Source organism: Cygnus olor, chromosome 2, assembly GCF_009769625.2.
Source record: "Cygnus olor isolate bCygOlo1 chromosome 2, bCygOlo1.pri.v2, whole genome shotgun sequence".
Classification (NCBI taxonomy): domain Eukaryota; kingdom Metazoa; phylum Chordata; class Aves; order Anseriformes; family Anatidae; genus Cygnus; species Cygnus olor.
Window position 1 is genome coordinate 125,678,583 of NC_049170.1, and position 13,309 is coordinate 125,691,891.

General features: G+C 40.0%; 1 protein-coding gene across 50 annotated transcripts in view; it reads left to right on the top strand.

The window, feature by feature from the left end:
* SULF1 (sulfatase 1) overlaps nt 1-13,309 on the top strand; it is a 128,349-nt gene that overhangs the window by 74,525 nt on the left and 40,515 nt on the right. For all 50 annotated transcript variants that reach the window (XM_040545924.1, XM_040545898.1, XM_040545922.1 and 47 more), the window contains 2 exons: nt 4,861-5,012; nt 7,083-7,252. In XM_040545924.1, coding sequence (XP_040401858.1) covers nt 4,861-5,012; nt 7,083-7,252 — 322 coding nt within the window. The remainder of the gene's footprint in view (nt 1-4,860; nt 5,013-7,082; nt 7,253-13,309) is intronic.

Here is a 13,309-nt window from a genome sequence, read left to right on the forward strand (position 1 = left end):
GGAACTAAGAAATAAGGATAATATTCTTTGCAATGCCACAGGCTTCCTGCATGACTTAGGTCTAGCTGAGGGTTAGCCTCTTGGTGCCTCAGTTTCCTCATGGCATTTTTGAGTCTGCGCTTATTTCATTCCTTAGGGAGGGCTGGAATACTGGTCTGACTTGCTGCAGTTCAGTTGGTGATGTGATACCCTAATGCTTTGTAATCTTTCAGCAGAAGGGAAAAATCAAACTTCCCAGCTTTAAACCTATTGTTTGCATAACGGGAAGAAGGCAAGGAGGATTTTAGTGGAGTAGTCTGGAAGTTGCAATTTTGTTGGGCTCTGTCCCCAGAGCACAGAGTCACTATGCGTCAGTTCTGAAATGGCATGTAAACAGTGCTTTGCAACTCTTGTGAGTGGTTTCCTGACTTTGCTAAAGGAAGTGGGCTGTCTGCTTAAAGCTCTTGTCTGGGTCAGCGTGACTAAACCTTACAGCAGCGTGCCTTTTTAAAGGTTTGGTTTTAAATCAGAAACATTCCCACAAATTTCAGCAAATAACAAGGGTGTTGAGCACAATGTATGTCCTTTGATCCATGGAAATGGAGAGATGTGTCTCCAGTAGACACAGCCCAGTTCACCAGTGTGCTAATCCACTAATGCTAAAAGGAGTAAGGGGCCTAATTCTGTTGTGTAATGCAGTAAATATTATTCATAAATCTTGTATTAAATGCTGGGAAATTAAGTGGTGGGAATTGTGAGAATTTGCATCACATTAAGCAATAAAAAGTCCTGGCTTCAAACTCCAGAGATCCCCTGGGTCAAATTCTCCTTGCTGTCAATTGCAGCCCCCTGGCTCTCTCAGTCCAGTTCAGGACTCATTAGCTAATTGCTAAAGGGAAAACAAAAACCTGTACTAGGGAATCTTTTCATATTAGCTACCAGACATGCATATTCTGCAGCCACTCCTGAGACACATAGATGTCTGTATAACTGTTCACCCTGCCATGTGTTGTTGTTTGCATAGACTTAATTGAACATACTGACACAAAATGTAATTATTTTGATATACAGAGTTACTCTACATGTGATTAAAAATAACAATGTGTCCCGGGAACAGTTAGCAAAACTGCCAGAATACTGATAAAAACTGTCATTAAGGTGCAAAAATCGGCATTTATCTTTCCTGTTATCCCTGTGGGGACCGTTAAACACAATAATGAAAAGATGTCCCTTGAAATTGCATTACTTTTTAATGAGGCTTTTACCCATTGAGTCATAATCTCCATTTTATTAATTACAAGCAAAAATGGCTTCCGAAACCTTGAAACTGCTGAGTGCAAGTGGCTTCTAACGCTGAGCATTCCCAGTCAGCACTCAGAATTAGGCAAATCAGCAAGTGCCAGGCTACAGCTAAGGATGCGGGTTGACTTTATAAGCCAAACATTTGAGGATCCAGCAAGAGCATTTACACATCACAGTGGCAGCTCCTGGGCAGTCCTGCGACATACTCTACACCCCGTTAATTGTTTACAGTCCTCTGGTTAACAAAAAAAACAGGTGGGACACCAGTAGTGATTACTTGCTGATTATTTGGCCCCATGGACACTACTGCGCTTTCCTTTTATTCCATCACTTGTCTTCATTCAGAGCGTGAATATCCAGATACTAACTTCTGGCACAGAGCTCCAGTTCTGACTCACTGGCCCTATCCTGTACTCAGTGGTGCTCAGAAAACCCCATGGTGAAATGATTGAACTCTTGTGTTTGAGTAAAAGCTTTGCTTTTCCCTTCACATGTATAATTACTCATATCCTCCTGAGCTTTTGACCAGCAAACTACCCTTGGTTGAAGTAATTTGGCAAATGTGATCCATTATCACAGCTACTGCTGCTTCTATGAGTATTCAGGGCTTTACTGTGTGTTTGACATGGGAACTGCTTTATTCTACAACAGGGTGAAACATCTATTTCTGCAAACTGTCACTCAAGGAGCTGCTTAAAACTTGACATTTCTCAGATTATTTTTATGATAAAATGCTAAATCATTGCCAACACAAAGGTGAATGGTTCAGTCTGTCAGTCTGAAGTCTCATAACATGCCCAAAATCTGGGGTTCAGGGGGCCAGGGGGGAGCTAACAAAACATTATTAAAGTTGCAAAATTAAGTAACCTAAAGCAAGGAAATTCCAGGATGAATTGCCCCCTACCAGCTCCAAGCCTCCCTTTCCTTTTCTAAATTCAATTTATCTTTTCCCATCCCTGTGTTCCAGGACTTTTCATCTCTGCATTTTATGCTGGTGGCTTTCTCTCAGGTAATGCCTGAATATAAAAAGAAGAGCAGGAGAGAAAGAAGCTGACTGTTCTTTGGTTTAGGGTCAAAACTGAAACTGTGAGGACTTTCTCAGGTCCATAAAGGATCAACCTGTGGTGACATTAAACTGAAAAGCTGTAGTAAGTCTTTCCTGATCATCTGTATGCTACAGTTTTTCAAAGCTTGGCTATTTTAGGACAGATTTTCATAGCCACTTCTGTTATTTACAAAGGCACTAAATCAAAACCTAGAGACACTAGAGCTTCTTAGAGAAAAGCTTGCCAAAGATTTTCAAATGGGCAAGCCCATTTATTTTTCCCTAGCCTTTTTCTTGGAAATTGCTGAACTGTTTGGCTAAAATTTTCCACAAAGCAAAATCCAGCCTGAGTCAGATAGCACGGAAACTATCGCCGCTACTGATTGAAGTTTGGCACAACTGTAAATAGCAGTGTTCAGGTCTCAGTATTAGTCAATGGTAATTATAGGTGGGGCTATCAAACCATCCTACATGTTAAATTGCCATAACTTCCATTTTACAGTTTGAGAGCCTGTGATCTTTGTGGGAGGCAGGCTGGCACAGAGTCCTTTAGAGATGAACACAGCACGTGGAGGTTCCCCAGGGTCATGCTGCTGGAGGATCTGGGATGGCATTCAGGAGAGCTGACCTCAAATCTCCCCTGAACCACAGGCTGTCCTTGATTTTGCTTGGCTCAGTAATGCTCTCTCTCCCACGGTCAAATCGCTCTCCCATGCTTTTCTTCATTATTGTCTCTCTTTGATTTCCCTTTCCCTTCTGCTCTTTCTACGGATTCTTTTCCCGCAGTATTTCAGCCTCTACCTTTACACGGTCCCTGAACATCTGACTCCCTGAGAGTTTGACACAGTTCGGCTGCCTTAAAGGAGACGTATCGGTTCCATTCTGGGAGGCATCGGTGCTGGGCACATATTCCTTCCCCACAGTTACCCTCTTCACCTCAAACTTCTTGACTTCTAGTTGGCCCCAGAAGAAAAAAGGATAGTGGCTGGGTTGCTTTCTTAGTGGCTGTGGGAGGAATAGCTGAAAAGTCTGGGCTAGTGTCTGCAGGACATGTTTATATGTCACATTCCACATGGTATAGGAAAGAAACGTTATATATGACTATAACCTCTGGTTAGTGACATTTGGCAGCTAAAAGATTTGATTGCACCATAGTTATGTTGCCTCAAAAAAAGTTTTAATTATGAACATTTTGATTTTTCCACCAGTTTTCCCAGGAAGGAGTTCACCATGCCCACATCAATCAGATCTGAATTACTGAAGCCCTTCCACAAATGTGCTCTTTGGTTAGATTGAATGTGTCTAGGTTGAATGTGAGGTTTTCCAAAGTGACTTCATTTCCTAGTAGGAAACAAGTAAGGGTGTTTGATGTGTGTCTCGAAACCCAGCCGAGGGAGTGACTCTGGGCAGAAGCTGTCCGTGGGCAGGGCTGGCTGGCAGGGACGGACTGGTGGTGAGGGCAAGGGCTGCTCACCATGAGGGGGTGCAGCCCGATGGGTGGTTATTACATGCAGTAGCTCTGTCCTTGCAAAGGGAGAGATCTCTATCATTCCCTCCTCTCCAGATGAGACCTTCCAAGGGCTTGCACACCTTAAGAGCTTCCATACCTGCTTGGCTCTAGCAGCAATGCAATGCAGCTGCATTTGCCAGGGTGCTAGATTTAATCGATCCTTCCAAGGCCAGTTGGCCAGCTTTCAGTGCTCACATATCTTTGGCATAAGCATTCCCAACAAGAATTGGGAGTTTACAGCATTGTGAGTCTGTTTTTCTTTTTACTTCCGTCCAGAAGAGTTGGCAGGAGCACCTGCAGACACTCCTGGGCATGACGGCAGTTTCTGAAAGCTTTGGTCTGAGGGGGTTATGACTTGTCACCTGCAGCTAATGGAAAAATACACTTAGTTTTGCAGGCCAGGTAGAGGTAGTTGACCTCCAAGACGTTGTCCGTCTGTTAGTTTTGCCTTAGAGAAGCTTTGGCATTAAAGCAGGGCAGGGATTCCCTCTTGCTTTACCCAGATGGGGCCCAGCAGGAAACAGATCCAGACTTCCCAGACCTTTTATCAAACCAGAAAATGCAGCCAGGTTGTGAAGACCAAACTTTCAAAAGTTAGAGGCCGAGCTCCAAAACATCACAGAACTTGTTTAAAACCACAAGAGGTGTTTCTCAGATGTTTCCTCTAGGGACTGAATTTTTATTCCATTTTCAAGTGGATACCAAGAGAAACATCTGCATTCTAAAGAGAAAAGAAAAAAATCTCACATCAGCACTAGATTCCAGAAGTGGCAGATTAAGAAAAAAAAATAAAGTCACAAAGGCTTTCAACTCTTATAAAAATTCTGGAAATAATTTGTTTTAATTTCAAAACCCTCTAAGATATAAAAGGAACATTTCTAATAAAGTGACTCTGACTCATTCTAACACATTTTGTCTTCATTCATGCATGCTTTTGACTCAGACTAAAAGACTTGGATTGCAAAGCCTCATGTGTGTGTGTGTTTTTTTTTGTTTTTTTTTTTTCTTTTTTTTACCTTCACAGCTTTTTTTGGGAAATACCTCAATGAATACAATGGCAGCTACATCCCTCCCGGGTGGAGAGAGTGGGTTGGATTAGTGAAGAACTCTCGCTTCTATAATTACACCATTTCTCGCAATGGTAACAAAGAGAAGCATGGATTTGATTATGCAAAGGTATTTTCCAGACATATAAATACCGCATCCTTAATCCATATAAAAATAACTTTCGGAAAATTAATTAACCAGATAATTAATTAATTAATTAACCAACTACAACCAAGAAATTGCGTTGTCATTTTTCTCTCCAGGGCATTTCAGATCAATTTCTGTGTGAGAATTTTAACTGCGGGATGGAAGAAAGTTTCCAAGGGCTCTTCAGTGCAGTCTGTCGATTCCTCCCTCCTTCACTCTCTCTGCTAGAAAGTGTTGATTCTCTGGCAGAAGCAAACAGTAAATAAAGGCCTTTCTTGAAGATAACTGTGCGTTTTGCACCACTGAACTTTAAAGTTAGCTGAGTGTTGTCAGTTATTACCCACATAAGAAACCTTAGTTAATGCTGTTTCCCATTATAAAGGGAAAAAAAAAAAAAAGAAAAAAAAAAAAAAAAAAAAAGAAAATGTTGTGTGTCTGTGGTGTCAGACTCCGGATATGACTAGGAGAACAGATAAGTGCGAGAACACAGCCTTTGGAAAACTTCAGGGCTTGTTTGTGCTCTTGACAAAGTTTGGAAAATATGCCAAGGTGACCTGCCCACTGCCGTGAAGTTTCTCGGAAAGGCTTAGGAGTGCAGGGTGCAGACTTTCCAGCCTGCAGAAAGCAATTTGGAATTTCCTCAGACTGTAGGCTCACGGAAGAAGATACAGATGTTGCAGCTGTGGTTTCTGACCCATGTAATAAGATTTTATTGGAAGCTCGCGATGCCTGTTTCTGATTTCCCCACCCGTAGAAATTACATGATACTGATTACATATTTATATAGAGTAAAAAAAAAAAAAAAAAAAAGGGAAAGAAAGCTGGTTAGTTAGACATTCCTCACACACCCTGTATGTAGCTAGAATAAACAGGAATAAACAGGGAAATAGGAGGGGAGTGGATGCTTTGGGAGAGCAGTCATACAGGCATTTCATTCAAGCAGGCCACAAAACCAGAAATCATCAGAACCCTGATGCCTTGGTGATCATTACCCATTTTGCAACTCTAAAGGTTGCTGGCTGTCTCTTCCATGCCCTTGCAGGGACTGTAACAGCCAGGGCTACCGCCTTTGCTCCAAGCATGCCCCAGGAGAGCAGCAGGGGGCAGGGAGCAGGCAAGCAAAGAGGTCACAGCTGGCTGGCTTGTCCTAGTGCCGACATGCGACACAGGCCTTGTCCCTGAGGCTCTGCTTTTGCAGCTGTTCAGGGCCTCGAATCCACAACATATGATTAGTCATGCCTGGAAGTGCTTGAAATTACAAACATTGTCTCAGCACTTTCTCAATGAAGCTCACTCTAGACCTCCAGGCCAACAGCGAATGCTCCAAGGTGGCAGGTGGTTTAATTTAAGTTTTCATCTTTTTTTCTTAGTCCCATTTCCTCCCTTCCCCTCGTACGCTTCCATTTGCCACCTTGGCTGTGGGTTAAGCCAGTTTATTAGCGAGTCACAACCTTAATCTCAGCAGCTGCAGTGCTTAAAGTTGTACAATTAAAAGAACAGAGCCTGCAGGAATTCGAATGCTCCCTGAATTCATGTTTGCAGTTTCTCTGATAAAGGTTTTTTGCAATATGGTGCCTGTTGTAGCTTTCTTCCAGTCTGTACGTACACGAAAGTATACTCTGAACAAAGTGCATGCAAGAAATGTTTATGTAAATAGAAAACCAATGTAAGAGAGTGATTTCTTGCAGTTGGGAGCCATTACTTAGCAAACGTGTTTTGCCACTGAAATTCAAGAAACATACCTGTGTCAGTATAATCTGTCATTTTAAAGGTCACTTAGCATTATCTTACAAAATCTGGTAATCATAATGAATGCATTCTGTTGTATCTGATTTGCAAAATACAGTTTCATTTTATGTGGTATTGCCTGCTTAAGAAAGTAATTACTGCTCAGTCTCCCCTCTGCTCTTTGGAGTCACACATCTCTTTGATAGGATGTTTTACTTCCTGATTTGCCCTTTAATGAGAACTCAAAAATAATAACATGATAGTATATGATCTAATTAATCATGCACATTGTAACTTTTGCTTTGTGTTAATTGTATGTTACAGGACTACTTCACAGACCTAATCACTAACGAGAGCATTAATTACTTCAGAATGTCTAAGAGGATATATCCCCATAGGCCCATAATGATGGTCATCAGCCATGCTGCACCCCATGGCCCCGAGGACTCCGCACCACAGTTCTCAGAGCTCTACCCCAACGCTTCACAGCATATGTAAGTGACAATCGCATGCTGCCAGCCCTGGCCCTTGCAACTGTTTCTGGACAGGTATTTGGTTATGGAGACATTTCAGGAACAGAGAATTCAAATATAAGAAGCATGTAGTAAGTGGTGAATGTTTGCTTGCTGCTTTGGACGTGCTCCTTCTGGGGAGGAGAGTGACAGCTCTGACCATTATTAAAACAGAGAGAAGCCCTTTTCCTCCTGGGAAGTTGTGGGAGATTAAAAGGTCAGTATTTGACTTTGTAAGGGCAGCGTCTTACAATACACTGAAAATATGTAGACACAGGTCAGGATCTGTTGGAAAGATATTACTTCCTTCGCGCTCCTCTAAGATATGTGCTTCCTGGGCTCAAACTAACTGAAGGCATTGAGACTAAAAACACAAATACCTTTTTTGTAGTTTTTGAGTGCACCAGATTTCTTTATAGACTAACTTTTGGCAGATTCCCAAAACAGCCTGCATCAGACTGCATTTTTAATTAACATGTTTAATCTTTCCTGGTGATTCTACTATCATAATAATAATTAAAAAAAAAAAAAACAAACCTCTTTGTTTCTAGAACTGAAGCCAGCACCAGGTAAAAAGCTGAGGCTAGTGCTGGATTCCATGCCATGTGGGCATGTGGACTGCTCTTCCTGTTCATGATTAAAAAAAGCTTTTGTGCTTCCTTCCACACAGAAAAGAAATAAATATTTTAGCTGGACCGTGCATTGATTTGGCTTCTGAAAATGAGGAGGAATCAGCTACATTACACTGTGACAAAGCTCTGTGGTATATAAATTGCATTTTTGATACTGCAGGGACTCACACGGAAGAGGATGTTATTTGTAGTTATATTAACTAGTTTAAAATTACAAGGAGTAGCAGTTACTGCATAAACTGTATGCATAAACTGATCACTAGTTGAGGCCAAAAAGAGATTTGTTGTTCAGGGTACATGGTTAAATATTTGTTAGTTTGTATTATTTTTGGCCTCTACTGACTTCTACTTTCTAGATATGCCACTTTCCCTGGCCTTACATTCTTAGCTATACTTTTCTTTGGCTATATTCTCAACATTACCACATTCTTGAGACTAGATTTTGCAAGCAGTGCAAACCATCAGTAATGCTTCATAGTTAATTAGATATTCAGGGTAATTGGTACCTGTATATAGAAGTGATGAGATTGATTCTTTAGTTTGTAAATATTTGCTTGAAAAGGCAGCTGGTTCTTTGGTAATCACCCCAGAGAATTATTATCACTTTATTATGTCCTGAAGGTAAAATAAAACATGAAAACTGTCATATTTGGTTGTATGAAAGATCTTAGTACCCTGAATCATGTGCTCCAACAGGAACCAGCAGGGAATACTTAGAGAGGAAAAAAAAAAAAAAAAAAGATTCCTTCTCCCTATTTCCCTATTTTTGCAGCTTCTGAAAATCATCGGTTAGGTGAAGCATTGGCCTGATCTGTTTTTGAGCTGTGGTGGCAGCCCCACCATCCTGCGGTGACCAGTTCCACAGTGTCACCACATGCTGCAGGGACAAAGCACTGCCTTTTTATCACTTTCAAACCTGGGGCTTGCTCATGTCCCCTACTTCCCATCCTGTGAGGAATAACAAATATTCACTCCATCAAATTTAATAGACCTCTCCCATGTCTTCTTTCAGTCACCTCTTTTCATAGCAAGAGGGTTATAAACTATTTGTTCTCACTCTGTTCAACAGATTGTTTGCTGTTTCATGGCACAGGTTGCCTGGCCTCAGGCAAGCCATCCTCTTTGCTGGGAGACAATCCATCATAAAGGAGGGTAGGATTCAAACTGTTTCCTCTTAGCTGTGGGGACTGTGGCTGGAAGAAAAGCACTGAATCATTGTATCTCACCCTACCTCTCCTCAGGCCAGTACAGCTCATTTTAGGCTCCGTGGTAGCTGTCTTCCGATAAAAGAGTGCTTGTAGGGACTTGCATGAGTTTATCATGCTCCTGACACTTTCTATTGCTTGGTGTTTTCAGCCTGCTTTTTTTTTTTTTTTTTTTTTTCTCTAGCTTATGCTGCTAGAACCATTGGGTTTAGTCAGTCCCTGAAACTTTAGCAGTCTCTCCACTTTATTACAGGTTGCATGTCACCTGGAAAGATCAAGTGAAAATCCTGCTGTCGTTTTGCAGACTTAGTTTCATTTGAGTACTTGTGTAAATTGCTTTTTATTTGCATGGACTCCTGGAGGCTAAATACTTTGTTCTGCTGGGCTGTTTGTGAAATAGCCCAGAATATGAGAATCAGCTGTACTTCTTCTTGTCTTCTGGTGTTGCTGATTTCTTGGCAAACTTCTTGCAAAAAATTTCTTCTCTAGCTACCTCAAGAGAGACTTTGCTGGGTTGTTTTGTGTTTCTTATTGCACTGACTGTCTGTATGTGTTAGAGTTCAGTCTGCAGACTAAGAAATGAGACAAATTGAAGATAAACTGCCAATCTGGGTGGCTGAAGCTACCAAATAATTGATTTTTTCTGGCAAAAACATTAGCAACATGGTCTGACTAAAAGATATAAGAAGTTAAGTTCTCACAGAAATACTTGGTGCTCCCTGTAAAAACAACATGAGAACAATAAAATCCCTCCTGCCAAGGTTTGTGTAATTTGAACGTTTAACCCTTAGGTTTTCTTCCTTGGTGGTCAAGTACCATTTGCATCTCTTTTTTTTTCTGACCTTGGGTGACAGCCATCTGACCTTGGATTTTGTTTTTAAAGATGTAGTTGCTGTATCATGTTACTGTAACGCCTACCTCCAACAAAGAAGGGAAACCAGGTCAAAAGCTGCTTGCTGGCTTTACAAACTGAGATGGAAGGTTATACCTACAAACCAGGAATTAAGATAGCCTATCAACCACATGTGAGAGGAAGTTTTACTTAAAAGGACAGTAACTGAAGCAGGCCATTAAATTATGTGACATTCTTTGTGGGTAAAATGCCTATCATTTGATTGAACTATTGACTTTATAAATTAAAAACAAAACAAAACAACAAAAGCAAGAAAAAAAAAGTTTGATTAGAAGAAGTTTTCCACTTGCACATGTGCATAGGGGTGAGGCTATGGAAGGAAATATTCCAGTTCAGAGAGAGTGCTGCCCTCAAATGTTGGTCTCATTTCCCCACTTAACAGTGCAGAGGGAAAGAAGACTTACATACCATCATTACCTTACAATCCAGTCCTCCTCAGTATAAACAGCCCAGTGGAGTGGCATGAAAAGTAATGATGTGCACACTGTTTAATCATTAATTTTAAATGAACCCTGTTAATTCTCATTAGCTCCAGTTTAAGATGAAATGTGAGCTTTGTTATGTTGGAAGCAACTGGCCACGCTCTATTGTTTTTAAGCATCCATTCTCCCTCCCACCATCCCAGCTGTCCTCTCCTTAAAATAATTCCTATTTCTAATAGTTAAAAAATGTTTCCAAAACTTTAGCTGCTGGCTGCTGTCTATCACCATAATGAGTAATTTTCTGAAAATAAATCATACTAATGCACGTACTCTAGCTATGCCCAGAAATGGTTTCTGTGGAAGCAACTGGTACTGGAGAAGTTGTACAAGATGAAAGCAGTGCATAGATTTTTGCTGTGGTAATGAACATCATCTGGTGGGTATCAGGGTTGCTAGACCTTGGAAATGGTGTTGTTAGATGTGAAGTTATGACAGAGGAGATGACACTGGCAGCTGTTACAGGGCAATCTTGTTCCATCACACAGCTGAGCAGGAAAGCTCTGACTTTACTCAAAGGATGCTCTAATGAAAGCCTGAATTCTCAGTTACACTCAGGGCCTCTGGCACTTTAACTTCCCTTTACCTTCCAGGGTGAACCAGTCTTAGGGGAGCTGTGAATCAGACCTAAGCTGTTTATAAGCTGTGAAGTAAACAAACATTAGAAGTAAAAATCTGCGGGAGGCAGGTCTACTGAAGAATGTAAAAAATGGAAATCTGAAGCACTGCTTGCTGTGCTGAGTAAAAGATCCTCAGGCTGGCAGGAGGACCGACAACCAGATTTTATAATTACCTGGAAGCAATCCTTTTGTCAGTCTAAAGATCTTAGGAGAAACAGATAGAAATGGTATCTGGGATGAGATCAGAAAACTTCCCCAGGTAATGTGAGAAAGGGCAAATGGAAGAGCTTTAATTTTTCAAATAAATATAGTATGAAAGGTACGAAACACACAAGCCTGCTCACAGCAGTACATTTGCAGTAGTGAAGCATAAACAAGCAATACTTTTGCACCTACTGATCACCAAAATAGTCTTAACGGTGAATTTGGGGTGTGAGATGGCAGCATATTCAGGGGACTTTCTTGTCACCAAGGCTGAGTCTTAAACATCTGCTAGCTAAGACATTTTTTCTTGTAATATGGACACTTCCTTGTCAGAGTGGGATCATACATTTGCATCATTAATAAATCTTGACATGTCAGTGTCTCTTGTCGCTGCTAGCCTGAGGCCAGCTTGGACTGCTGACTTAGAGATAAATGATCAAAATCATCACAGACATCATTGGATGTGTGACTTTAAACAGGACTGGAAGAAATAGTGTGATTTAGAGTTGCAGTAAGATTCTAGTTACACAATTCGCTTCTGCAGCAGCTGTATATAATTTTTCCTAAAATAAAAAGGTATTACGTTTAATGGGTAACAACTTCTTTTTCTTCTTTATTCTGATATATAGCAATTATGTTACACTTCAGGAGTGAAACTTTCATACCTCATATCCTCATATACATAAATATTCTTAGTTTTAAAAGATTCCCCTCTTAATATGCACCCAGAATGGGGAAATTCAACTTCATTTTAATAACAACGATGTTGTTGGTTGTGTTTTTCGGACTTTTAATTTTGACCAGAACCTAGACTTCCCACTTTCCAAGAACAGTATCTAAACCTGGAAGTCTACATTCTCTGGAAACAAAAGATTTGCTTCCTTTGATCATTTACTATTTTTACTTTCTTTTTTTTTTTTTCTGAAGAAACATGACTATCACATTTAATCACATTTTAAAGAATAATATAGGTGCTAATTTTGTACAGAAACTACTCATTTTTCACAATCAGATTTACTGTAGTTATTATTTTAAAATGTTGTTTACTTTTATTTTTTATTAAATGAAAATGATCCTGAGGCATATAAGCACTGTACTATTTTCACTAACTGGAAGACTCCCAATCTAAACAGAAGATTAGCCAAACACTTTGGGATACAAACCCCTGAGAACTCTGTGGAAATACTCACCAGCAACATTTTTAGGCAGTATTTTTGTGGACATAATTTTCTTTTGTTGAATAAAAACAGGAGGGAATTAGGAGGTTGTAAATAGAGGCAAACAGATTTTTAGTAACGTGAATGTGTATGTTTCTTCCCATTTTAACCCATCTGTAATGGAAATGTATATATATAGATGCAATGTTTTGTAAAAAAAAAAAAAAAAAGTGTTAATTTAAATTGCACTGAATTCTGGGAGTTCTTAAAACATGCTGTACTCATCTTTATTTCTTTTCCATGCAGATACCACAACTGTGTAAACAGCATTAGCCAAGCTAAATCTCCCATTCTTTTCTTAACCTGTAAAATATCTTTTTTTGGAATAATGATTTTCAGAAGGGCTTTACTGCGATTGTTTTGTTGAATATCACACAAAAGGCAGTTCAGTTACTAGTGGACATTAGTGTTGTTCATCTCTGAGTGATTTGCTATTTGAGGACACCATTTTAATATGTCCTCAAGTGCAAGCATCTGTTGCTTTGTTGGGGTTTATTTTTAATTTCTTGTGTAACCTAATGTTATTGTGGTACCCTAGAAGCTGCTTAAGATTAATTTTCTGTTTTGAAATTCAAATTTAAGTATGCAAATATAGTAAATATGTTGTCAGTAAGAGTAATTAAAAGGTGTGAAGGGAAATGCTGATTGTTCATGTGACTGAAGGTTATTTAGGCCTCGGGGATTCAGGCCACAAAGCTGAATGTCAATATAACTTCATTCCTCTCAACATAACTTCAAGTATCTATTTGAAATGATGCTTATAGATAAA